This window comes from Oncorhynchus keta, chromosome 23 (assembly GCF_023373465.1).
Source record: "Oncorhynchus keta strain PuntledgeMale-10-30-2019 chromosome 23, Oket_V2, whole genome shotgun sequence".
Classification (NCBI taxonomy): domain Eukaryota; kingdom Metazoa; phylum Chordata; class Actinopteri; order Salmoniformes; family Salmonidae; genus Oncorhynchus; species Oncorhynchus keta.
In genome coordinates, this window is record NC_068443.1 from 1098657 (window position 1) to 1117299 (window position 18643).

General features: G+C 46.6%; 1 protein-coding gene across 1 annotated transcript in view; it reads left to right on the forward strand.

Annotated features, from left to right (window-relative positions):
* LOC118377407 (piezo-type mechanosensitive ion channel component 2-like) overlaps positions 1–18643 on the forward strand; it is a gene marked incomplete at its 5' end in the record, with an annotated part of 307558 nt that overhangs the window by 279012 nt on the left and 9903 nt on the right. The window contains 6 exons of the mRNA XM_052477385.1: positions 7281–7469; positions 7894–7989; positions 8123–8292; positions 16192–16308; positions 16468–16547; positions 17060–17261. Of these exons, the coding sequence (XP_052333345.1) occupies positions 7281–7469; positions 7894–7989; positions 8123–8292; positions 16192–16308; positions 16468–16547; positions 17060–17261 (854 nt within the window). The remainder of the gene's footprint in view (positions 1–7280; positions 7470–7893; positions 7990–8122; positions 8293–16191; positions 16309–16467; positions 16548–17059; positions 17262–18643) is intronic.

The following is an 18643-nucleotide window of genomic DNA, read 5'->3' on the forward strand; positions in this document are numbered from 1 at the left end:
CCTATTCCTATATAGTGCACTGGTTTTAGACCCCAAATGGCACCCTATTCCCTATATAGTGCACTGCTTTTGACCCCAAATGGCACCCTATTCCCTATATAGTGCACTGCTTTTGACCCCAAATGGCACCCTATTCCCTATATAGTGCACTGCTTTTGACCCCAAATGGCACCCTATTCCCTATATAGTGCACTGCTTTTGACCCCAAATGGCACCCTATTCCCTATATAGTGCACTGCTTTTGACCCCAAATGGCACCCTATTCCCTATATAGTGCACTGCTTTTGACCCCAAATGGCCTACCCTATTCCCAGTGTTAAAGCCCACTCAGCTAGAACCTAGAAATGGCACCCTAGTCCATATAGTGCCTACTCAGCCAGAACCTAGAGAAGGCCTACTTTTGACCAGGACCCACTGGCACCATATTGCCTAGTGGACTAGCTTGGGCCCTGGTCACTTTAGCTAGGCACCTAGGGTGCCATTTCAGTGGTTAGCTTCTCCTCTCCAGTGGTATCCTCAGTCCATAACTACAGTCCTCCTCTCTTCTCCAGTGGCATCCTCAGTCCAAACTATAGTCCTCATCTCCTCTCCAGTGGTATCCTCAGTCCATAACTATAGTCCTCCTCTCCAGTGGTATCCTCAGTCCATAACTACAGTCCTCCTCTCTTCTCCAGTGGCATCCCAGTCCATAACTATAGTCCTCATCTCAGATAGTGGTATCCTCAGTCCATAACTATAGTCCTCCTCTCCTCTCCGGTGGTATCCTCAGTCCATAACTATAGTCCTCCTCTCCTCTCCAGTGGTATCCTCAGTCCATAACTATAGTCTTCTCCTCTCCAGTGGTATCCCAGTGTTAACTATAGTCCTCTCCTCTCAGTGGTATCCTCAGTCCAACCTAGAGTCATCCCCAGTGGTATCCTCAGTCCATAACTATAGTCCTCTCCTCTCCAGTGGTATCCTCAGTCCATAACTATAGTCCTCCTCTCCAGTGGTATCTTCAGTCCATAACTATAGTCCTCCTCTCCTCTCCAGTGGTATCCTCAGTCCATAACTATAGTCCTCCTCTCCTTCCAGTGGTATCCTCAGTCCATAACTATAGTCCTCACTCCTCTCCAGTGGTATCCTCAGTCCATAACTATAGTCCTCCTCTCAGTGGTATCCTCAGTCCATAATTATAGTCCTCCTCTCAGTGGTATCCTCAGTCCATAACTATAGTCCTCTCCTCTCCAGTGGTATCCTCAGTCCATAACTATAGTCCTCCTTCATCTCAGTGGTATCCTCAGTCCATAACTATAGTCCTCCTCTCCAGTGGTATCCTCAGTCCATAACTATAGTCCTCCTCTCTTCTCCAGTGGTATCTAGTCTTAACTATAGTCCTCCTCTCCTCTCCAGTGGTATCCCAGTCTATAACTATAGTCCTCTCCTCTCCAGTGGTATCCTCAGTCTATAACTATAGTCCTCTCCTCTCCAGTGGTATCCCCAGTCCATAACTATAGTCCTCCTCTCTTCTCCAGTGGTATCCTCAGTCCCCAAAGTCCTCCTCTCCTCTCCAGTGGTATCCTCAGTCCATAACTATAGTCCCTCTCCTCTCAGTGGTATCCTCAGTCAATAACTACAGTCCTCCTCTCCAGTGGTATCCTCAGTCCATAACTATAGTCCTCCTCTCCAGTGGTATCCTCAGTCCATAACTATAGTCCTCTTGGTATCCCCAGTCCAATAGTCCTCCTCTCCTCTTCAGTGGTATCCTCAGTCCATAACTATAGTCCTCCTCTCTCTCCAGTGGTATCCTCAGTCCATAACTATAGTCCTCCTCTATTCTCCAGTGGTATCCTCAGTCCATAACTATAGTCCTCCTCTCCAGTGGTATCCTCAGTCCATAACTATAGTCCTCCTCTCCTCTCCAGTGGTATCCTCAGTCCATAACTATAGTCCTTTTCCCCAGTGGTATCCTCAGTCCCTTAACTATAGTCCTCCTCTCCAGTGGTATCCTCAGTCCATAACTATAGTCCTCCTCTCCTCTTCAGTGGTATCCTCAGTCCATAACTATAGTCCTCTCCTCTCAGTGGTATCCTCAGTCCATAACTATAGTCCTACTCTCCTCTCCAGTGGTATCCTCAGTCCATATACCTATTCTATAGTCTTCTCCTCTTAGTGGTATCCTCAGTCCAATGGCATAGTCTTCTCCTCTCCAGTGGTATGCCTCAGTCCATAAATAGTCTTCTCCTCTCCAGTGGTATCCTCAGTCCATAACTATAGTCCTCTCCTCTCCAGTGGTATCTCAGTCCATTTATAGTCATCCTCTCAGTGGTATCCTCAGTCCATAACTATAGTCCTATCCTCTCCAGTTTGACCCCAGTCCATAACTATAGTCCTCCTCTCCCTCTCCAGTGGTATCTGCTTTTCCCCAAATATAGCACCTCTAGTGGTATCCTCAGTCCATAACTATAGTGCTCTGCTCTCCTTCCAGTGGTATCCCAGTCCATAACTATAGTCCTCCTCTCCAGTGGTATCCTCAGTCCCTATAGTCCTCCTCTTTTGACCCAGTCCATAACTATAGTCCTCTCCTCCAGTGGTATCCTCAGTCCATAACTATAGTCCTCTCTTTTGACCCTCAGTGGTATCCTCAGTCCATAACTATAGTCCTCTTCTCCAGTGGTATCCTCAGTCCATAACTATAGTCCTCCTCTTTCTCCAGTGGTACCCAGTCCACTATAGTCCTCCTCTCCTCTCCAGTGGTATCCTCAGTCTATAACTACCCCAAATCACCCTCTCCAGTGGTATCCCTATAACTATAGTCCTCTCCTCTCCAGTGGTATCCCCAGTCCATAACTATAGTCCTCCTCTCTTCTCCAGTGGTATCTTCAGTCCATAACTATAGTCCTCCTCTCTTCTCCAGTGGTATCCTCAGTCCCTATAGTCCTCTCTCTCCAGTGGTATCCTCAGTCCATAACTACAGTCCTCCTCTCCAGTGGTATCCTCAGTCCATAACTATAGTCCTCCTCTCCAGTGGTATCCTCAGTCCATAACTATAGTCCTCCTCTCCAGTGGTATCCTCAGTCCATAACTATAGTCCTCCTCTCCTCTCAGTGGTATCCTCAGTCCATAACTATAGTCCTCCTCTCCTCTCCAGTGGTATCCTCAGTCCATAACTATAGTCCTCTACCAGTGGTATCCTCAGTCCATAACTATAGTCCTCCTCTCCTCTCCAGTGGTATCCTCAGTCCATAACTATAGTCCTCCTCTCCAGTGGTATCCTCAGTCCATAACTATAGTCCTCCTCTCCTCTCCAGTGGTATCCTCAGTCCATAACTATAGTCCTCTCCTCTCCAGTGGTATCCTCAGTCCATAACTATAGTCCTCTCCTCTCCAGTGGTATCCTCAGTCCATAACTATAGTCTTCTCCTCTCCAGTGGTATCCTCAGTCCATAACTATAGTCCTCCTCTCCAGTGGTATCCTCAGTCCATAACTATAGTCCTCCTCTCCAGTGGTATCCTCAGTCCATAACTATAGTCCTCCTCTCCAGTGGTATCCTCAGTCCATAACTATAGTCCTCCTCTCCTCTCCAGTGGTATCCTCAGTCTATAACTATAGTCCTCTCCTCTCCAGTGGTATCCTCAGTCCATAACTATAGTCCTCTCCTCTCCAGTGGTATCCTCAGTCCATAACTATAGTCCTCTCCTCTCCAGTGGTATCCTCAGTCCATAACTATAGTCCTCTCCTCTCCAGTGGTATCCTCAGTCAATAACTATAGTCCTCCTCTCAGTGGTATCCTCAGTCCATAACTATAGTCCTCCTCTCCAGTGGTATCCTCAGTCCATAACTATAGTCCTCCTCTCCTCTCCAGTGGTATCCTCAGTCCATAACTATAGTCCTCCTCTGGTATCCTCAGTCCAGTGGTATCCTCAGTCCATAACTATAGTCCTCCTCTCCTCTCCAGTGGTATCCTCAGTCCATAACTATAGTCCATAACTCCTCCTCTCAGTGGTATCCTCAGTCCATAACTATAGTCCTCCTCTCCTCTCCAGTGGTTTCCTCAGTCCATAACTATAGTCCTCTCCTCTCCAGTGGTATCCTCAGTCCATAACTATAGTCCTCCTCTCCCGTGGTATCCTCAGTCCATAACTATAGTCCTCCTCTCCCAGTGGTATCCTCAGTCCATAACTATAGTCCTCCTCTCCAGTGGTATCCTCAGTCTCTATAGTCCTCCTCTCCAGTGGTATCCTCAGTCCATAACTATAGTCCTCCTCTCCTCTCCAGTGGTATCCTCAGTCTATAACTATAGTCCTCTCCTCTCCAGTGGTATCCTCAGTCCATAACTATAGTCCTCCTCTCCTCTCCAGTGGTATCCTCAGTCCATAACTATAGTCCTCCTCTCCTCTCCAGTGGTATCCTCAGTCCATAACTATAGTCCTCTCCTCTCCAGTGGTATCCTCAGTCCATAACTATAGTCCTCCTCTCCAGTGGTATCCTCAGTCCATAACTATAGTCCTCCTCTCCAGTGGTATCCTCAGTCCATAACTATAGTCCTCCTCTCCAGTGGTATCCTCAGTCCATAACTATAGTCCTCTCCTCTCCAGTGGTATCCTCAGTCCATAACTATAGTCCTCCTCTCTTCTCCAGTGGTATCCTCAGTCCATAACTATAGTCCTCCTCTCCTCTCCAGTGGTATCCTCAGTCCATAACTATAGTCCTCCTCTCCAGTGGTATCCTCAGTCCATAACTATAGTCCTCCTCTCCTCTCCAGTGGTATCCTCAGTCCATAACTATAGTCCTCTCCTCTCCAGTGGTATCTCAGTCCATAACTATAGTCCTATCTCCTCTCCAGTGGTATCCTCAGTCCATAACTATAGTCCTCTCCTCTCCAGTGGTATCCTCAGTCCATAACTATAGTCCTCCTCTCCAGTGGTATCCTCAGTCCATAACTATAGTCCTCCTCTCCAGTGGTATCCTCAGTCCATAACTATAGTCCTCCTCTCCAGTGGTATCCTCAGTCCATAACTATAGTCCTCCTCTCCTCTCCAGTGGTATCCTCAGTCTATAACTATAGTCCTCTCCTCTCCAGTGGTATCCTCAGTCCATAACTATAGTCCTCTCCTCTCCAGTGGTATCCTCAGTCCATAACTATAGTCCTCTCCTCTCCAGTGGTATCCTCAGTCCATAACTATAGTCCTCCTCTCTCTCCAGTGGTATCCTCAGTCCATAACTATAGTCCTCCTCTCCAGTGGTATCCTCAGTCCATAACTATAGTCCTCCTCTCCTCTCCAGTGGTATCCTCAGTCCATAACTATAGTCCTCCTCTCCAGTGGTATCCTCAGTCCATAACTATAGTCCTCCTCTCCTCTCCAGTGGTATCCTCAGTCCATAACTATAGTCCTCCTCTCCTCTCCAGTGGTATCCTCAGTCTATAATTATAGTCCTCTCCAGTGGTATCCTCAGTCCATAGTCCTCCTCTCCTCTCCAGTGGTATCCTCAGTCCATAACTATAGTCCTCCTCTCTCTCCAGTGGTTTCCTCAGTCCATAACTATAGTCCTCTCCTCTCCAGTGGTTTCCTCAGTCCATAACTATAGTCCTCCTCTCTCCAGTGGTATCCTCAGTCCATAACTATAGTCCTCCTCTCCCAGTGGTATCCTCAGTCCATAACTATAGTCCTCCTCTCCAGTGGTATCCTCAGTCCATAACTATAGTCCTCCTCTCTCTGGTATCCTCAGTCCATAACTATAGTCCTCCTCTCCAGTGGTATCCTCAGTCTATAACTATAGTCCTCTCCTCTCCAGTGGTATCCTCAGTCCATAACTATAGTCCTCCTCTCTTCTCCAGTGGTATCCTCAGTCCATAACTATAGTCCTCCTCTCCTCTCCAGTGGTATCCTCAGTCCATAACTATAGTCCTCTCCTCTCCAGTGGTATCCTCAGTCCATAACTATAGTCCTCCTCTCAGTGGTATCCTCAGTCCATAACTATAGTCCTCCTCTCCAGTGGTATCCTCAGTCTATAACTATAGTCCTCCTCTCCAGTGGTATCCTCAGTCTATAACTATAGTCCTCTCCTCTCCAGTGGTATCCTCAGTCCATAACTATAGTCCTCCTCTCTTCTCCAGTGGTATCCTCAGTCCATAACTATAGTCCTCCTCTCCTCTCCAGTGGTATCCTCAGTCCATAACTATAGTCCTCTCTCTCCAGTGGTATCCTCAGTCAATAACTACAGTCCTCCTCTCCAGTGGTATCCTCAGTCCATAACTATAGTCCTCCTCTCCTCTCCAGTGGTATCTTCAGTCCATAACTATAGTCCTCCTCTCCAGTGGTATCCTCAGTCCATAACTATAGTCCTCCTCTCCTCTCAGTGGTATCCTCAGTCCATAACTATAGTCCTCCTCTCCTTTCCAGTGGTATCCTCAGTCCATAACTATAGTCCTCCTCTCCTCTCCAGTGGTATCCTCAGTCCATAACTATAGTCCTCCTCTCCTCTCCAGTGGTATCCTCAGTCCATAACTATAGTCCTCCTCTCCAGTGGTATCCTCAGTCCATAACTATAGTCCTCCTCTCCTCTCCAGTGGTATCCTCAGTCCATAACTATAGTCCTCCTCTCCTCTCCAGTGGTATCCTCAGTCCATAACTATAGTCCTCCTCTCCTCTCCAGTGGTATCCTCAGTCCATAACTATAGTCCTCCTCTCCTCTCCAGTGGTATCCTCAGTCCATAACTATAGTCCTCCTCTCCTCTCCAGTGGTATCCTCAGTCCATAACTATAGTCCTCCTCTCCTCTCCAGTGGTATCCTCAGTCCATAACTATAGTCCTCCTCTCCTCTCCAGTGGTATCCTCAGTCCATAACTATAGTCCTCCTCTCCAGTGGTATCCTCAGTCCATAACTATAGTCCTCTCTCAGTGGTATCCTCAGTCCATAACTATAGTCCTCCTCTCCTCTCCAGTGGTATCCTCAGTCCATAACTATAGTCCTCAGTCCATAACTATAGTCCTCTCCTCTTCAGTGGTATCCTCAGTCCATAACTATAGTCCTCTCCTCTTCAGTGGTATCCTCAGTCCATAACTATAGTCCTCTCCTCTCCAGTGGTATCCTCAGTCCATAACTATAGTCCTCCTCTCCTCTCCAGTGGTATCCTCAGTCCATAACTATAGTCCTCCTCTCCTCTCCAGTGGTATCCTCAGTCCATAACTATAGTCCTCCTCTCCAGTGGTATCCTCAGTCCATAACTATAGTCCTCTCCTCTCCAGTGGTATCCTCAGTCCATAACTATAGTCCTGCTCTCCCCCTCCCCCTCCAGAGATACCCCCAGCCGCGGGGCCAGGCGAAGAAGCCGGTGGTGAAGTATGGGATGGGAGGGATGATCGTCATGCTTCTGATCTGTATCATCTGGTTCCCTCTACTCTTCATGTCTCTGGTCAAGTCTGTGGTGGGTGTGGTCAACAAACCACTGGACGTCTCCTTCTCCATCACCCTGGCCGGGTTCCAGGTACTGTAACAGAACTAAGGCTCTGCTACTGATCGGTCCATCAGTTGCTCGGGTTCGAGATGAATCCGTCTGTCCGTCAGTCAGACAGACAGTCCAGTCTAGTGTGACATTAGTTGTGCATTATGGGTACATTGGAATTGACCCAACCTGTTTTTGTGACTTGCTGTTCTGTAGATTACATCCTAAATTGTGTTTTCCAGCCCATAGAGATAGTTAGAGAACTCATCCTTGTAGCTGTGTCATTGCGGGCATTTGTGACAGCACCCACAATTAAAACTATCTCCATTGTGAAATAGTCTATTTACTTATTATTATTATTATTATTGTTGTAAAGCTAATATTGGCGATTTATAGCCAGCCACCTGTCCATGCTAAAACAGTTTACACCAGAGATGAGTTCTCTAACTAAGTCCATCTTTTCCAGCCCATCTTCACAATGAGTGCTCAGCAGAACCAGCTCAGAGAAGTCTCCAACCATGAATTCCATAACACATTCATGAGGTCATACCTCAGCGACCCTGTAAGTGCACGGTTACAAGTATTTTATGCAACTACTATGTGTGTTGTCTCACTGGGATGGGTGGGCCGAGCACAGGGTAAATCTCCATTGTGACACGTAGACAATGTTCTCGTCCCTCATGTCCTCTGTACAGGAAGCGATGCAGTGGTTGGAGTCCTACATGCCAGAGGACCTAACCATAGCTGAGTTGGAGGGCAGCTCTAACAGTCTGTGGACCATCAGTCCTCCCAGTAGAACTAACATCATGAAGATGCTCAGCTCCAAGGAGCAGTTCCCCATCACTGTAGCTTGGTCTATCCAACGGTAAGAACAGTTCCCATCACTGTAGCTTGGTCTGTCCAACGGTAGAACAGTTCACCATCACTGTAGCTTGGTCTGTCCAACGGTAAGAACAGTTCCCCATCACTGTAGCTTGGTCTATCCAACGGTAAGAACAGTCTCCCATCACTGTAGCTTGGTCTATCCAACGGTAAGAACAGTTCACCATCACTGTAGCTTGGTCTATCCAACGGTAAGAACAGTTCACCATCACTGTAGCTTGGTCTATCCAACGGTAAGAACAGTTCACCATCACTGTAGCTTGGTCTATCCAACGGTAAGAACAGTTCACCATCACTGTAGCTTGGTCTGTCCAACGGTAAGAACAGTCTCCCATCACTGTAGCTTGGTCTATCCAACAGTAAGAACAGTCTCCCATCACTGTAGCTTGGTCTGTCCAACGGTAAGAACAGTTCCCCATCACTGTAGCTTGGTCTATCCAACGGTAAGAACAGTCCCCCATCACTGTAGCTTGGTCTATCCAACGGTAAGAACAGTTCCCCATTACTGTAGAGTAGAGTAGAGTAGAGTAGAGTAGAGTAGAGTAGAGTAGAGTAGACAGCATTGCACATGTAACCGATGTGAAATGGCTAGCTAGTTAGCATTGCATCACAATAAATCCATGTAACCGATTCTACACCATCACAATAAATCCATGTAATATAGTCTACACCATCACAATAAATCCATTAATATAGTCTACACTTGCACAATAAATCCAAGTAATATAGTCTACACCATCACAATAAATCCTTGTAATATAGCCTACACCTTCACAATAAATCCTTGTAATATAGTCTACCAACACACAATAAATCCTTGTAATATAGTCTACCTTGGGGCACCATCACAATAAATCCTATGTAATATAGTCTACACCATACAATAAATCCATGCACACCATCATTGCATCCATCAATTAGCTACACCATCCAATAAATCCAGACCTATAGTCTAACCATCACAATAAATCCATGTAATATAGTCTACACCATCACAATAAATCCATGTAATATAGCCAACACCATCACAATAAATCCATGTAATATAGTCTACACCATCACAATAAATCCATGTAATATAGTCTACACCATCACAATAAATCCATGTAATATAGTCTACACCATCACAATAAATCCATGTAATATAGTCTACACCATCACAATAAATCCATGTAATATAGCCAACACCATCACAATAAATCCATGTAATATAGTCTACACCATCACAATAAATCCATGTAATATAGTCTACACCATCACAATAAATCCATGTAATATAGCCAACACCATCACAATAAATCCATGTAATATAGTCTACACCATCACAATAAATCCATGTAATATAGTCAACACCATCACAATAAATCAATGTAATATAGTCTACACCATCACAATAAATCCATGTAATATAGTCTACACCATCACAATAAATCAATGTAATATAGTCTACACCATCACAATAAATCCTTGTAATATAGCCAACACCATCACAATAAATCATTGTAATATAGCCAACACCATCACAATAAATCCATGTAATATAGCCAACACCATCACAATAAATCCATGTAATATAGCCTACACCATCACAATAAATCCTTGTAATATAGTAATATAGTCAACACCATCACAATAAATCCTTGTAATATAGCCAACACCATCACAATAAATCCATGTAATATAGTCTACACCATCACAATAAATCCATGTAATATAGTCTACACCATCACAATAAATCCATGTAATATAGCCAACACCATCACAATAAATCCATGTAATATAGCCAACACCATCACAATAAATCCATGTAATATAGTCTACACCATCACAATAAATCCATGTAATATAGTCACACCATCACAATAAATCCATGTAATATAGCTACAACAATAAATCCATGAGCATCTACACCATCACAATAAATCCATGTAATATAGTCTACACCATCACAATAAATCCATGGTTACACCATCACAATAAATCCATGTAATATAGTCACCCATCACAATAAATCCATGTAATATAGCACACATGACTGTAATATAGTCACACCATAAATCCATGAATAAAATCACAATAAATCCATGTAATATAGCGTCTACCATCACAATAAATGGCATATACAATAAATCCATGTAATATTATTAATATAGCCAACACCATCACAATAAATCCATTATTTATTTTAGACAAGTCTAAAGACTATAAAATAAAGAGAGTCGCACGCTCCATATATAAACTAATTTATTGGTGTAACGTGTACGCTGGGAATCAGGAAGCAAGTATCGGAAGTGAATAATTGTATAAATAAACGAACATGGAACAAAACAAGAAACACGGGTAGCGAACAGATATGAAACATATAAACAGAAACAATAACGCCTGGGGACGGTAATCAGAGAACTAAAGGGAGAACTAAAGAGAACTAAAGGGAGAACCAAAGGGAGTGACAAATATAGAGAAGGTAATCAGACAGAAAGAACCAAAGGGAGTGACATATATAGAGAAGGTAATCAGACAGGAAGAACCAAAGGGAGTGACAGATATAGAGAAGGTAATCAGGCAGAAAGAACCAAAGGGAGTGACAGATATAGAGAAGGTAATCAGACAGGAAGAACCAAAGGGAGTGACAGATATAGAGAAGGTAATCAGGGAAGAACAGGAAGAACCAAAGGGAGTGACATATATAGAAAGGTAATCAGGCAGGAAGAACCAAAGGGAGTGACAGATATAGAGAATCAGGTAATCAGTCAGGAAGAACCAAAGGGAGTGACAGATATAGAGAAGGTAATCAGAAGAACAGGAAGAACCAAAGGGACAGATGACAGATATAGAAGAAGGTAATCAGGCAGGAAGAACCAAAGGGAGTAATCAGACAGATATAGAGAAGGTAATCAGGAACCAGGAAGAACCAAAGGGAGTGACAGATATAGAGAAGGTAATCAGACAGAAAGAACCAAAGGGAGTGACTAGTGATAGGGAAGGTAATCAGACAGGTGATTGAGTCCAGGTTAGTCTGATGAGGAGCTGATGCGTGTAACGATGGTGACAGGTGTGCCTAATAATGTGCAGCCTGACGACCTTGAGCACCGTGTCAGTACCCCCTCCCTGATGCGCAGCTCCAACCGCAGGACGCTGACCAGAGGGACGGTCCCGAGGACCAGTAATGGGCTGGTCACTTCAGCTGAGGTGCGGGAGCCTGACGAACTGGGCCGAGGCGCGAGAGCCTCACAAACCGGCTGAGGCGCAGGAGCCTGACGAGCCGGCCGAGGTGCGGGAGCCTGACGAACTGGGCCGAGTCGTGGGAGACTGACGAACTGGGCCGAGTCGCGAGAGACTGACGAGCCGGCCGAGGCGCGAGAGACTGTCGAGCCGGCCGAGGCGCGGAGACTGTCGAGCCGGCCGAGGCGCGGGAGCCTGTCGAGCCGGCCGAGGCGCGGGAGTCTGTCGAGCCGGCCGAGGCGCGGGAGCCTGACGAGCCGGCCGAGGCGCGGGAGCCTCACGAGTAGTCTTTTTCAGATGAACAGATGCTCTGAGTTGTCCTTATTTTATGCCCTAATCTGGCTATGCCATATGCCTGTGAGCAACACTTGTTCATTTAGCAGACAAGATTTGCTTAGAATTCCGTGGCATTATTTTATAGTATGAAGAATACAATGCCTTAATGTGTTTTTGTTCTTGCTAATAAACCCCAGAGTAGCTGCTGTCTTGGCAGGAACTAATGGGGATCCATAATAAACCCCAGGAAGAGTAGCTGCTGCCTTGGCAGGAACTAATGGGGATCCATAATAAACCCCAGGAAGAGTAGCTGCTGCCTTGGCAGGAACTAATGGGGGTCCATAATAAACCCCAGGAATAGTAGCTGCTGCCTTGGCAGGAACTAATGGGGGTCCATAATAAACCCCAGGAATAGTAGCTGCTGCCTTGGCAGGAACTAATGGGGGTCCATAATAAACCCCAGGAATAGTAGCTGCTGCCTTGGCAGGAACTAATGGGGATCCATAATAAACCCCAGGAAGAGTAGCTGCTGCCTTGGCAGGAACTAATGGGGATCCATAATAAACCCCAGGAAGAGTAGCTGCTGCCTTGGCAGGAACTAATGGGGATCCATAATAAACCCCAGGAAGAGCAGCTACTGCCTTGGCAGGAACTAATGGGGATCCATAATAAACCCCAGGAAGAGTAGCCGCTTCCTTGGCAGGAACTAATGGGGATCCATAATAAACCCCAGGAAGAGTAGCTGCTGCCTTGGCAGGAACTAATGGGGATCCATAATAAACCCCAGGAAGAGTAGCCGCTTCCTTGGCAGGAACTAATGGGGATCCATAATAAACCCCAGGAAGAGTAGCCGCTTCCTTGGCAGGAACTAATGGGGATCCATAATAAACCCCAGGAAGAGTAGCCGCTTCCTTGCCAGGAACTAATGGGGATCCATAATAAACCCCAGGTAGAGTAGCTGCTGCCTTGGCAGGAACTAATGGGGATCCATAATAAACCCCAGGTAGAGTAGCTGCTGCCTTGCCTTGGCAGGAACTAATGGGGATCCATAATAAACCCCAGGAAGAGTAGCCGCTTCCTTGGCAGGAATTAATGGGGATCCATAATAAACCCCAGGAAGAGTAGCCGCTTCCTTGGCAGGAACTAATGGGGATCCATAATAAACCCCAGGAAGAGTAGCCGCTTCCTTGCCAGGAACTAATGGGGATCCATAATAAACCCCAGGAAGAGTAGCCGCTTCCTTGGCAGGAACTAATGGGGATCCATAATAAACCCCAGGAAGAGTAGCCGCTTCCTTGACAGGAACTAATGGGGATCCATAATAAACCCCAGGAAGAGTAGCCGCTTCCTTGACAGGAACTAATGGGGATCCATAATAAACCCCAGGAAGAGTAGCTGCTTCCTTGGCAGGAACTAATGGGGATCCATAATAAACCCCAGGAAGAGTAGCTGCTGCCTTGACAGGAACTGATGGGGATCCATAATAAACCCCAGGAAGAGTAGCCGCTTCCTTGGCAGGAACTAATGGGGATCCATAATAAACCCCAGGAAGAGTAGCTGCTTCCTTGGCAGGAACTAATGGGGATCCATAATAAACCCCAGGAAGAGTAGCTGCTGCCTTGGCAGGAACTAATGGGGATCCATAATAAACCCCAGGAAGAGTAGCTGCTTCCTTGGCAGGAACTAATGGGGATCCATAATAAACCCCAGGAAGAGTAGCTGCTGCCTTGGCAGGAACTAATGGGGATCCATAATAAACCCCAGGAAGAGTAGCCGCTGCCTTGGCAGGAACTAATGGGGATCCATAATAAACCCCAGGAAGAGTAGCCGCTTCCTTGGCAGGAACTAATGGGGATCCATAATAAACCCCAGGAAGAGTAGCCGCTTCCTTGGCAGGAACTAATGGGGATCCATAATAAACCCCAGGAAGAGTAGCCGCTTCCTTGGCAGGAACTAATGGGGATCCATAATAAACCCCAGGAAGAGTAGCCGCTTCCTTGGCAGGAAGTAATGGGGATCCATAATAAACCCCAGGAAGAGTAGCCGCTTCCTTGGCAGGAACTAATGGGGATCCATAATAAACCCCAGGAAGAGTAGCCGCTTCCTTGGCAGGAACTAATGGGGATCCATAATAAACCCCAGGAAGAGTAGCCGCTTCCTTGGCAGGAACTAATGGGGATCCATAATAAACCCCAGGAAGAGTAGCCGCTGCCTTGACAGGAACTAATGGGGATCCATAATAAACCCCAGGAAGAGTAGCCGCTTCCTTGGCAGGAACTAATGGGGATCCATAATAAACCCCAGGAAGAGTAGCTGCTGCCTTGACAGGAACTAATGGGGATCCATAATAAACCCCAGGAAGAGTAGCCGCTTCCTTGGCAGGAACTAATGGGGATCCATAATAAACCCCAGGAAGAGTAGCCGCTTCCTTGGCAGGAACTAATGGGGATCCATAATAAACCCCAGGAAGAGTAGCCGCTTCCTTGACAGGAACTAATGGGGATCCATAATAAACCCCAGGAAGAGTAGCCGCTTCCTTGGCAGGAACTAATGGGGATCCATAATAAACCCCAGGAAGAGTAGCTGCTGTCTTGGCAGGAACTAATGGGGATCCTTAATAAACCCCAGGAAGAGTAGCCGCTTCCTTGACAGGAACTAATGGGGATCCATAATAAACCCCAGGAAGAGTAGCCGCTTCCTTGGCAGGAACTAATGGGGATCCTTAATAAACCCCAGGAAGAGTAGCCGCTTCCTTGGCAGGAACTAATGGGGATCCATAATAAACCCCAGGAAGAGTAGCCGCTTCCTTGGCAGGAACTAATGGGGATCCTTAATAAACCCCAGGAAGAGTAGCTGCTGTCTTGGCAGGAACTAATGGGGATCCTTAATAAACCCCAGGAAGAGTAGCCGCTTCCTTGACAGGAACTAATTGGGATCCATAATAAACCCCAGGAAGAGTAGCTGCTGCCTTGGCAGGAACTAATGGGGATCCATAATAAACCCCAGGAAGAGTAGCTGCTGTCTTGGCAGGAACTAATGGGGATCCATAATAAACCCCAGGAAGAGTAGCTGCTGCCTTGGCAGGAACTAATGGGGATCCATAATAAACCCCAGGAAGAGTAGCTGCTGCCTTGGCAGGAACTAATGGGGATCCATAATAAACCCCAGGAAGAGTAGCCGCTTCCTTGGCAGGAACTAATGGGGATCCATAATAAACCCCAGGAAGAGTAGCTGCTGCCTTGACAGGAACTAATGGGGATCCATAATAAACCCCAGGAAGAGTAGCCACTTCCTTGACAGGAACTAATGGGGATCCATAATAAACCCCAGGAAGAGTAGCTGCTGCGTTGGCAGGAACTAATGGGGATCCATAATAAACCCCAGGAAGAGTAGCTGCTGCCTTGACAGGAACTAATGGGGATCCATAATAAACCCCAGGAATAGTAGCTGCTGCCTTGCCAGGAACTAATGGGGATCCATAATAAACCCCAGGAAGAGTAGCTGCTGCCTTGACAGGAACTAATGGGGATCCATAATAAACCCCAGGAATAGTAGCTGCTGCCTTGCCAGGAACTAATGGGGATCCATAATAAACCCCAGGAAGAGTAGCTGCTGCCTTGCCAGGAATTAATGGGGATCCATAATAAACCCCAGGAAGAGTAGCTGCTGCCTTGCCAGGAACTAATGGGGATAAGTAATAAACCCCAGGAATAGTAGCTGCTGCCTTGCCAGGAACTAATGGGGATCCATAATAAACCCCAGGAAGAGTAGCTGCTGCCTTGCCAGGAATTAATGGGGATCCATAATAAACCCCAGGAAGAGTAGCTGCTGCCTTGCCAGGAACTAATGGGGATACGTAATAAACCCCAGGAAGAGTAGCTGCTGCCTTGCCAGGAACTAATGGGGATCCATAATAAACCTCAGGAAGAGTAGCTGCTGCCTTGGCAGGAACTAATGGGATCCATAATAAAGAGTAGCCCCAGGAAGAGTAGCTGCTGCCTTGGCAGGAACTAATGGGGATCCATAATAAACCCAGGAAGAGTAGCTGCTGTCTTGAGGAACTAATGGGGATCCATAATAAACCTCAGAAGAGTAGCTGCTGCCTTGGCAGGAACTAATAGGGATCCATAATAAACCCCAGGAAGAGTAGCTGCTGTCTTGGCAGGAACTAATAGGGATCCATAATAAACCCCAGGAAGAGTAGCTGCTGCCTTGGCAGGAACTAATGGGGATCCATAATAAACCCCAGGACGAGTAGCTGCTGCCTTGACAGGAACTAATGGGGATCCATAATAAATAAAAATACAAATTGTGGCCAAGTCAGACTATGTATGCAGCGAATGATCAGGCCAAGATTCTAGATGTTGTGTATTGTCTGAAACAGGAACCCGACTCTGGGAGCGAAGGCTGAGTTTTCTACAGGGAAGAAGGTGATGTTTCTGGATGATAAGACCAAGCTGGAGCTATTCCTTCTGCTCAATGGGACGAGAAAAGACGGAGTGTGAGTGTACTTTTAATTCATGGATTTGTCAATTAAACAATTCAAAACAACAACAAAAAATCGAACTATTTTTATGTTAAAAACTAATCTGAAATATTAGTGACTGTATTCCCTTTCCCGGATGTTAGTAACAGCCTGTTGTAATTCCTCTGTTGCCAGGGTGATAAAACATGGCTTCCAACGGTATCTCCGAGCCCCGACTGACTCTGAGGCCAAACCCATAGAGCAGCTGTCTACGGGTAAAGCTGCATTTAAACATCTCAATACACTTTTACACAAATACACAATGAAAATACATTTAAAAAACAAGACATTAGTCTAACACTTATCTTTATATCTGACTTTCATGATGTTGTTAGTTGTCAATCATCTTGTCTTTATTGTATTATTTGCTTGTTGTCAGTAGTGTTATAGCGTAGGGCTTGAATCAATCCGTATCGTGGAAGTTCTGCGCTATAGTGCAATGTGCAATGTTCCCGCGTTTGTGGAGATCCATAATAAACCTAAGGAAGAGTAGCTGCTGCCTGGCATTCACGGTAAACGCTCAATTGGAAATGACCTTTAAATTTAAAATCGCGCTATAGAATCGAGCTGTGTTTGTTGTCAATCGTGTTATTTTAAAGCCAAAAGGCACCTTTTTCCACATTGTGTGGACTAAAGTTTTTCTCATTCTACTCATTGTCTTATAGACGTGTTTATGAACATTAAAAACACAATGGTATTATATTCCATTCTATTCTTATTCCTCCAGAGGAAGTATCCATCACTTTGGCATTAGAGCGTTTACATAATGACTCGGAGGGGGTCCAGGAGTGGTGGATCGTGAACCAGACGAGTCCGGGAAACATCAACGTTCGTAGCCCCAAGAATCTGTACAACGCTGGGCTGGAGCTCTATGTCTTCAGCGATCAGGTCAGCCCCCCTCCTAGTCTGGGCTTTCTGGCTGGATACGGGTGAGTAGAACAAACATAGCATACATAGCATCACATGAAATCACACCCAACACATATGTAAATCTCTACCCTGGCAGTGTTTGCTAGCCAGCCCATCATTTTCTCATCAGCCCAACATTTTTGTTTTAACACTTTTGATAAAGAAAGTGTCCTCCCTATCAGCTAGCTGTCAGTGTCCTCCCTATCGGCTGGCTGTCAGTGTCCTCCCTATCGCCTAGCTGTCAGTGTCCTCCCTATCGGCTAGCTGTCAGTGTCCTCCCTATCGGCTAGCTGTCAGTGTCCTCCCTATCGGCTAGCTGTCAGTGTCCTCCCTATCGGCTAGCTGTCAGTGTCCTCCCTATCAGCTAGCTGTCAGTGTCCTCCCTATCAGCTAGCTGTCAGTGTCCTCCCTATCAGCTAGCTGTCAGTGTCCTCCCTATCGGCTAGCTGTCAGTGTCCTCCCTATCGGCTAGCTGTCAGTGTCCTCCCTATCGGCTAGCTGTCAGTGTCCTCCCTATCAGCTAGCTGTCAGTGTCCTCCCTATCGGCTAGCTGTCAGTGTCCTCCCTATCGGCTAGCTGTCAGTGTCCTCCCTATCGGCTAGCTGTCAGTGTCCTCCCTATCGGCTAGCTGTCAGTGTCCTCCCTATCGGCTAGCTGTCAGTGTCCTCCCTATCGGCTAGCTGTCAGTGTCCTCCCTATCAGCTAGCTGTCAGTGTCCTCCCTATCGGCTAGCTGTCAGTGTCCTCCCTATCGGCTAGCTGTCAGTGTCCTCCCTATCGGCTGGCTGTCGTCCTCCTATCGGCTAGCTGTCAGTGTCCTCCTATCGGCTAGCTGTCAGTGTCCTCCCTATCGGCTGCTGTCAGTGTCCTCCCTATCGGCTAAGCCTCCCTATCGGCTAGCTGTCAGTGTCCTCCCTATCGGCTAGCTGTCAGTGTCCTCCCTATCGGCTAGCTGTCAGTGTCCTCCTATCAGCTAGCTGTCAGTGTCCTCCCTATCGGCTAGCTGTCAGTTCCCTTCCTATCAGCTAGCTGTCAGTGTCCTCCCTATCAGCTAGCTGTCAGTGTCCTCCCTATCAGCTAGCTGTCAGTGTCCTCCCTATCAGCTAGCTGTCAGTGTCCTCCCTATCGAACAGCTGTCAGTGTCCTCCCCTATCAGCTAGCTGTCAGTGTCCTCCCTATCGGCTGGCTGTCCATCCTCTATCGGCTAGCTGTCAGTTCCTTCCTATCAGCTAGCTGTCAGTGTCCTCCCTATCGGCTAGCTGTCAGTGTCCTTCCTATCAGCTAGCTGTCAGTGTCCTCCTATCGGCTTGTCAGTGTCCTCCCTATCAGCTAGCTGTCAGTGTCCTCCCTATCAGCTAGCTGTCAGTGTCCTCCCTATCAACTAGCTGTCAGTGTCCTCCCTA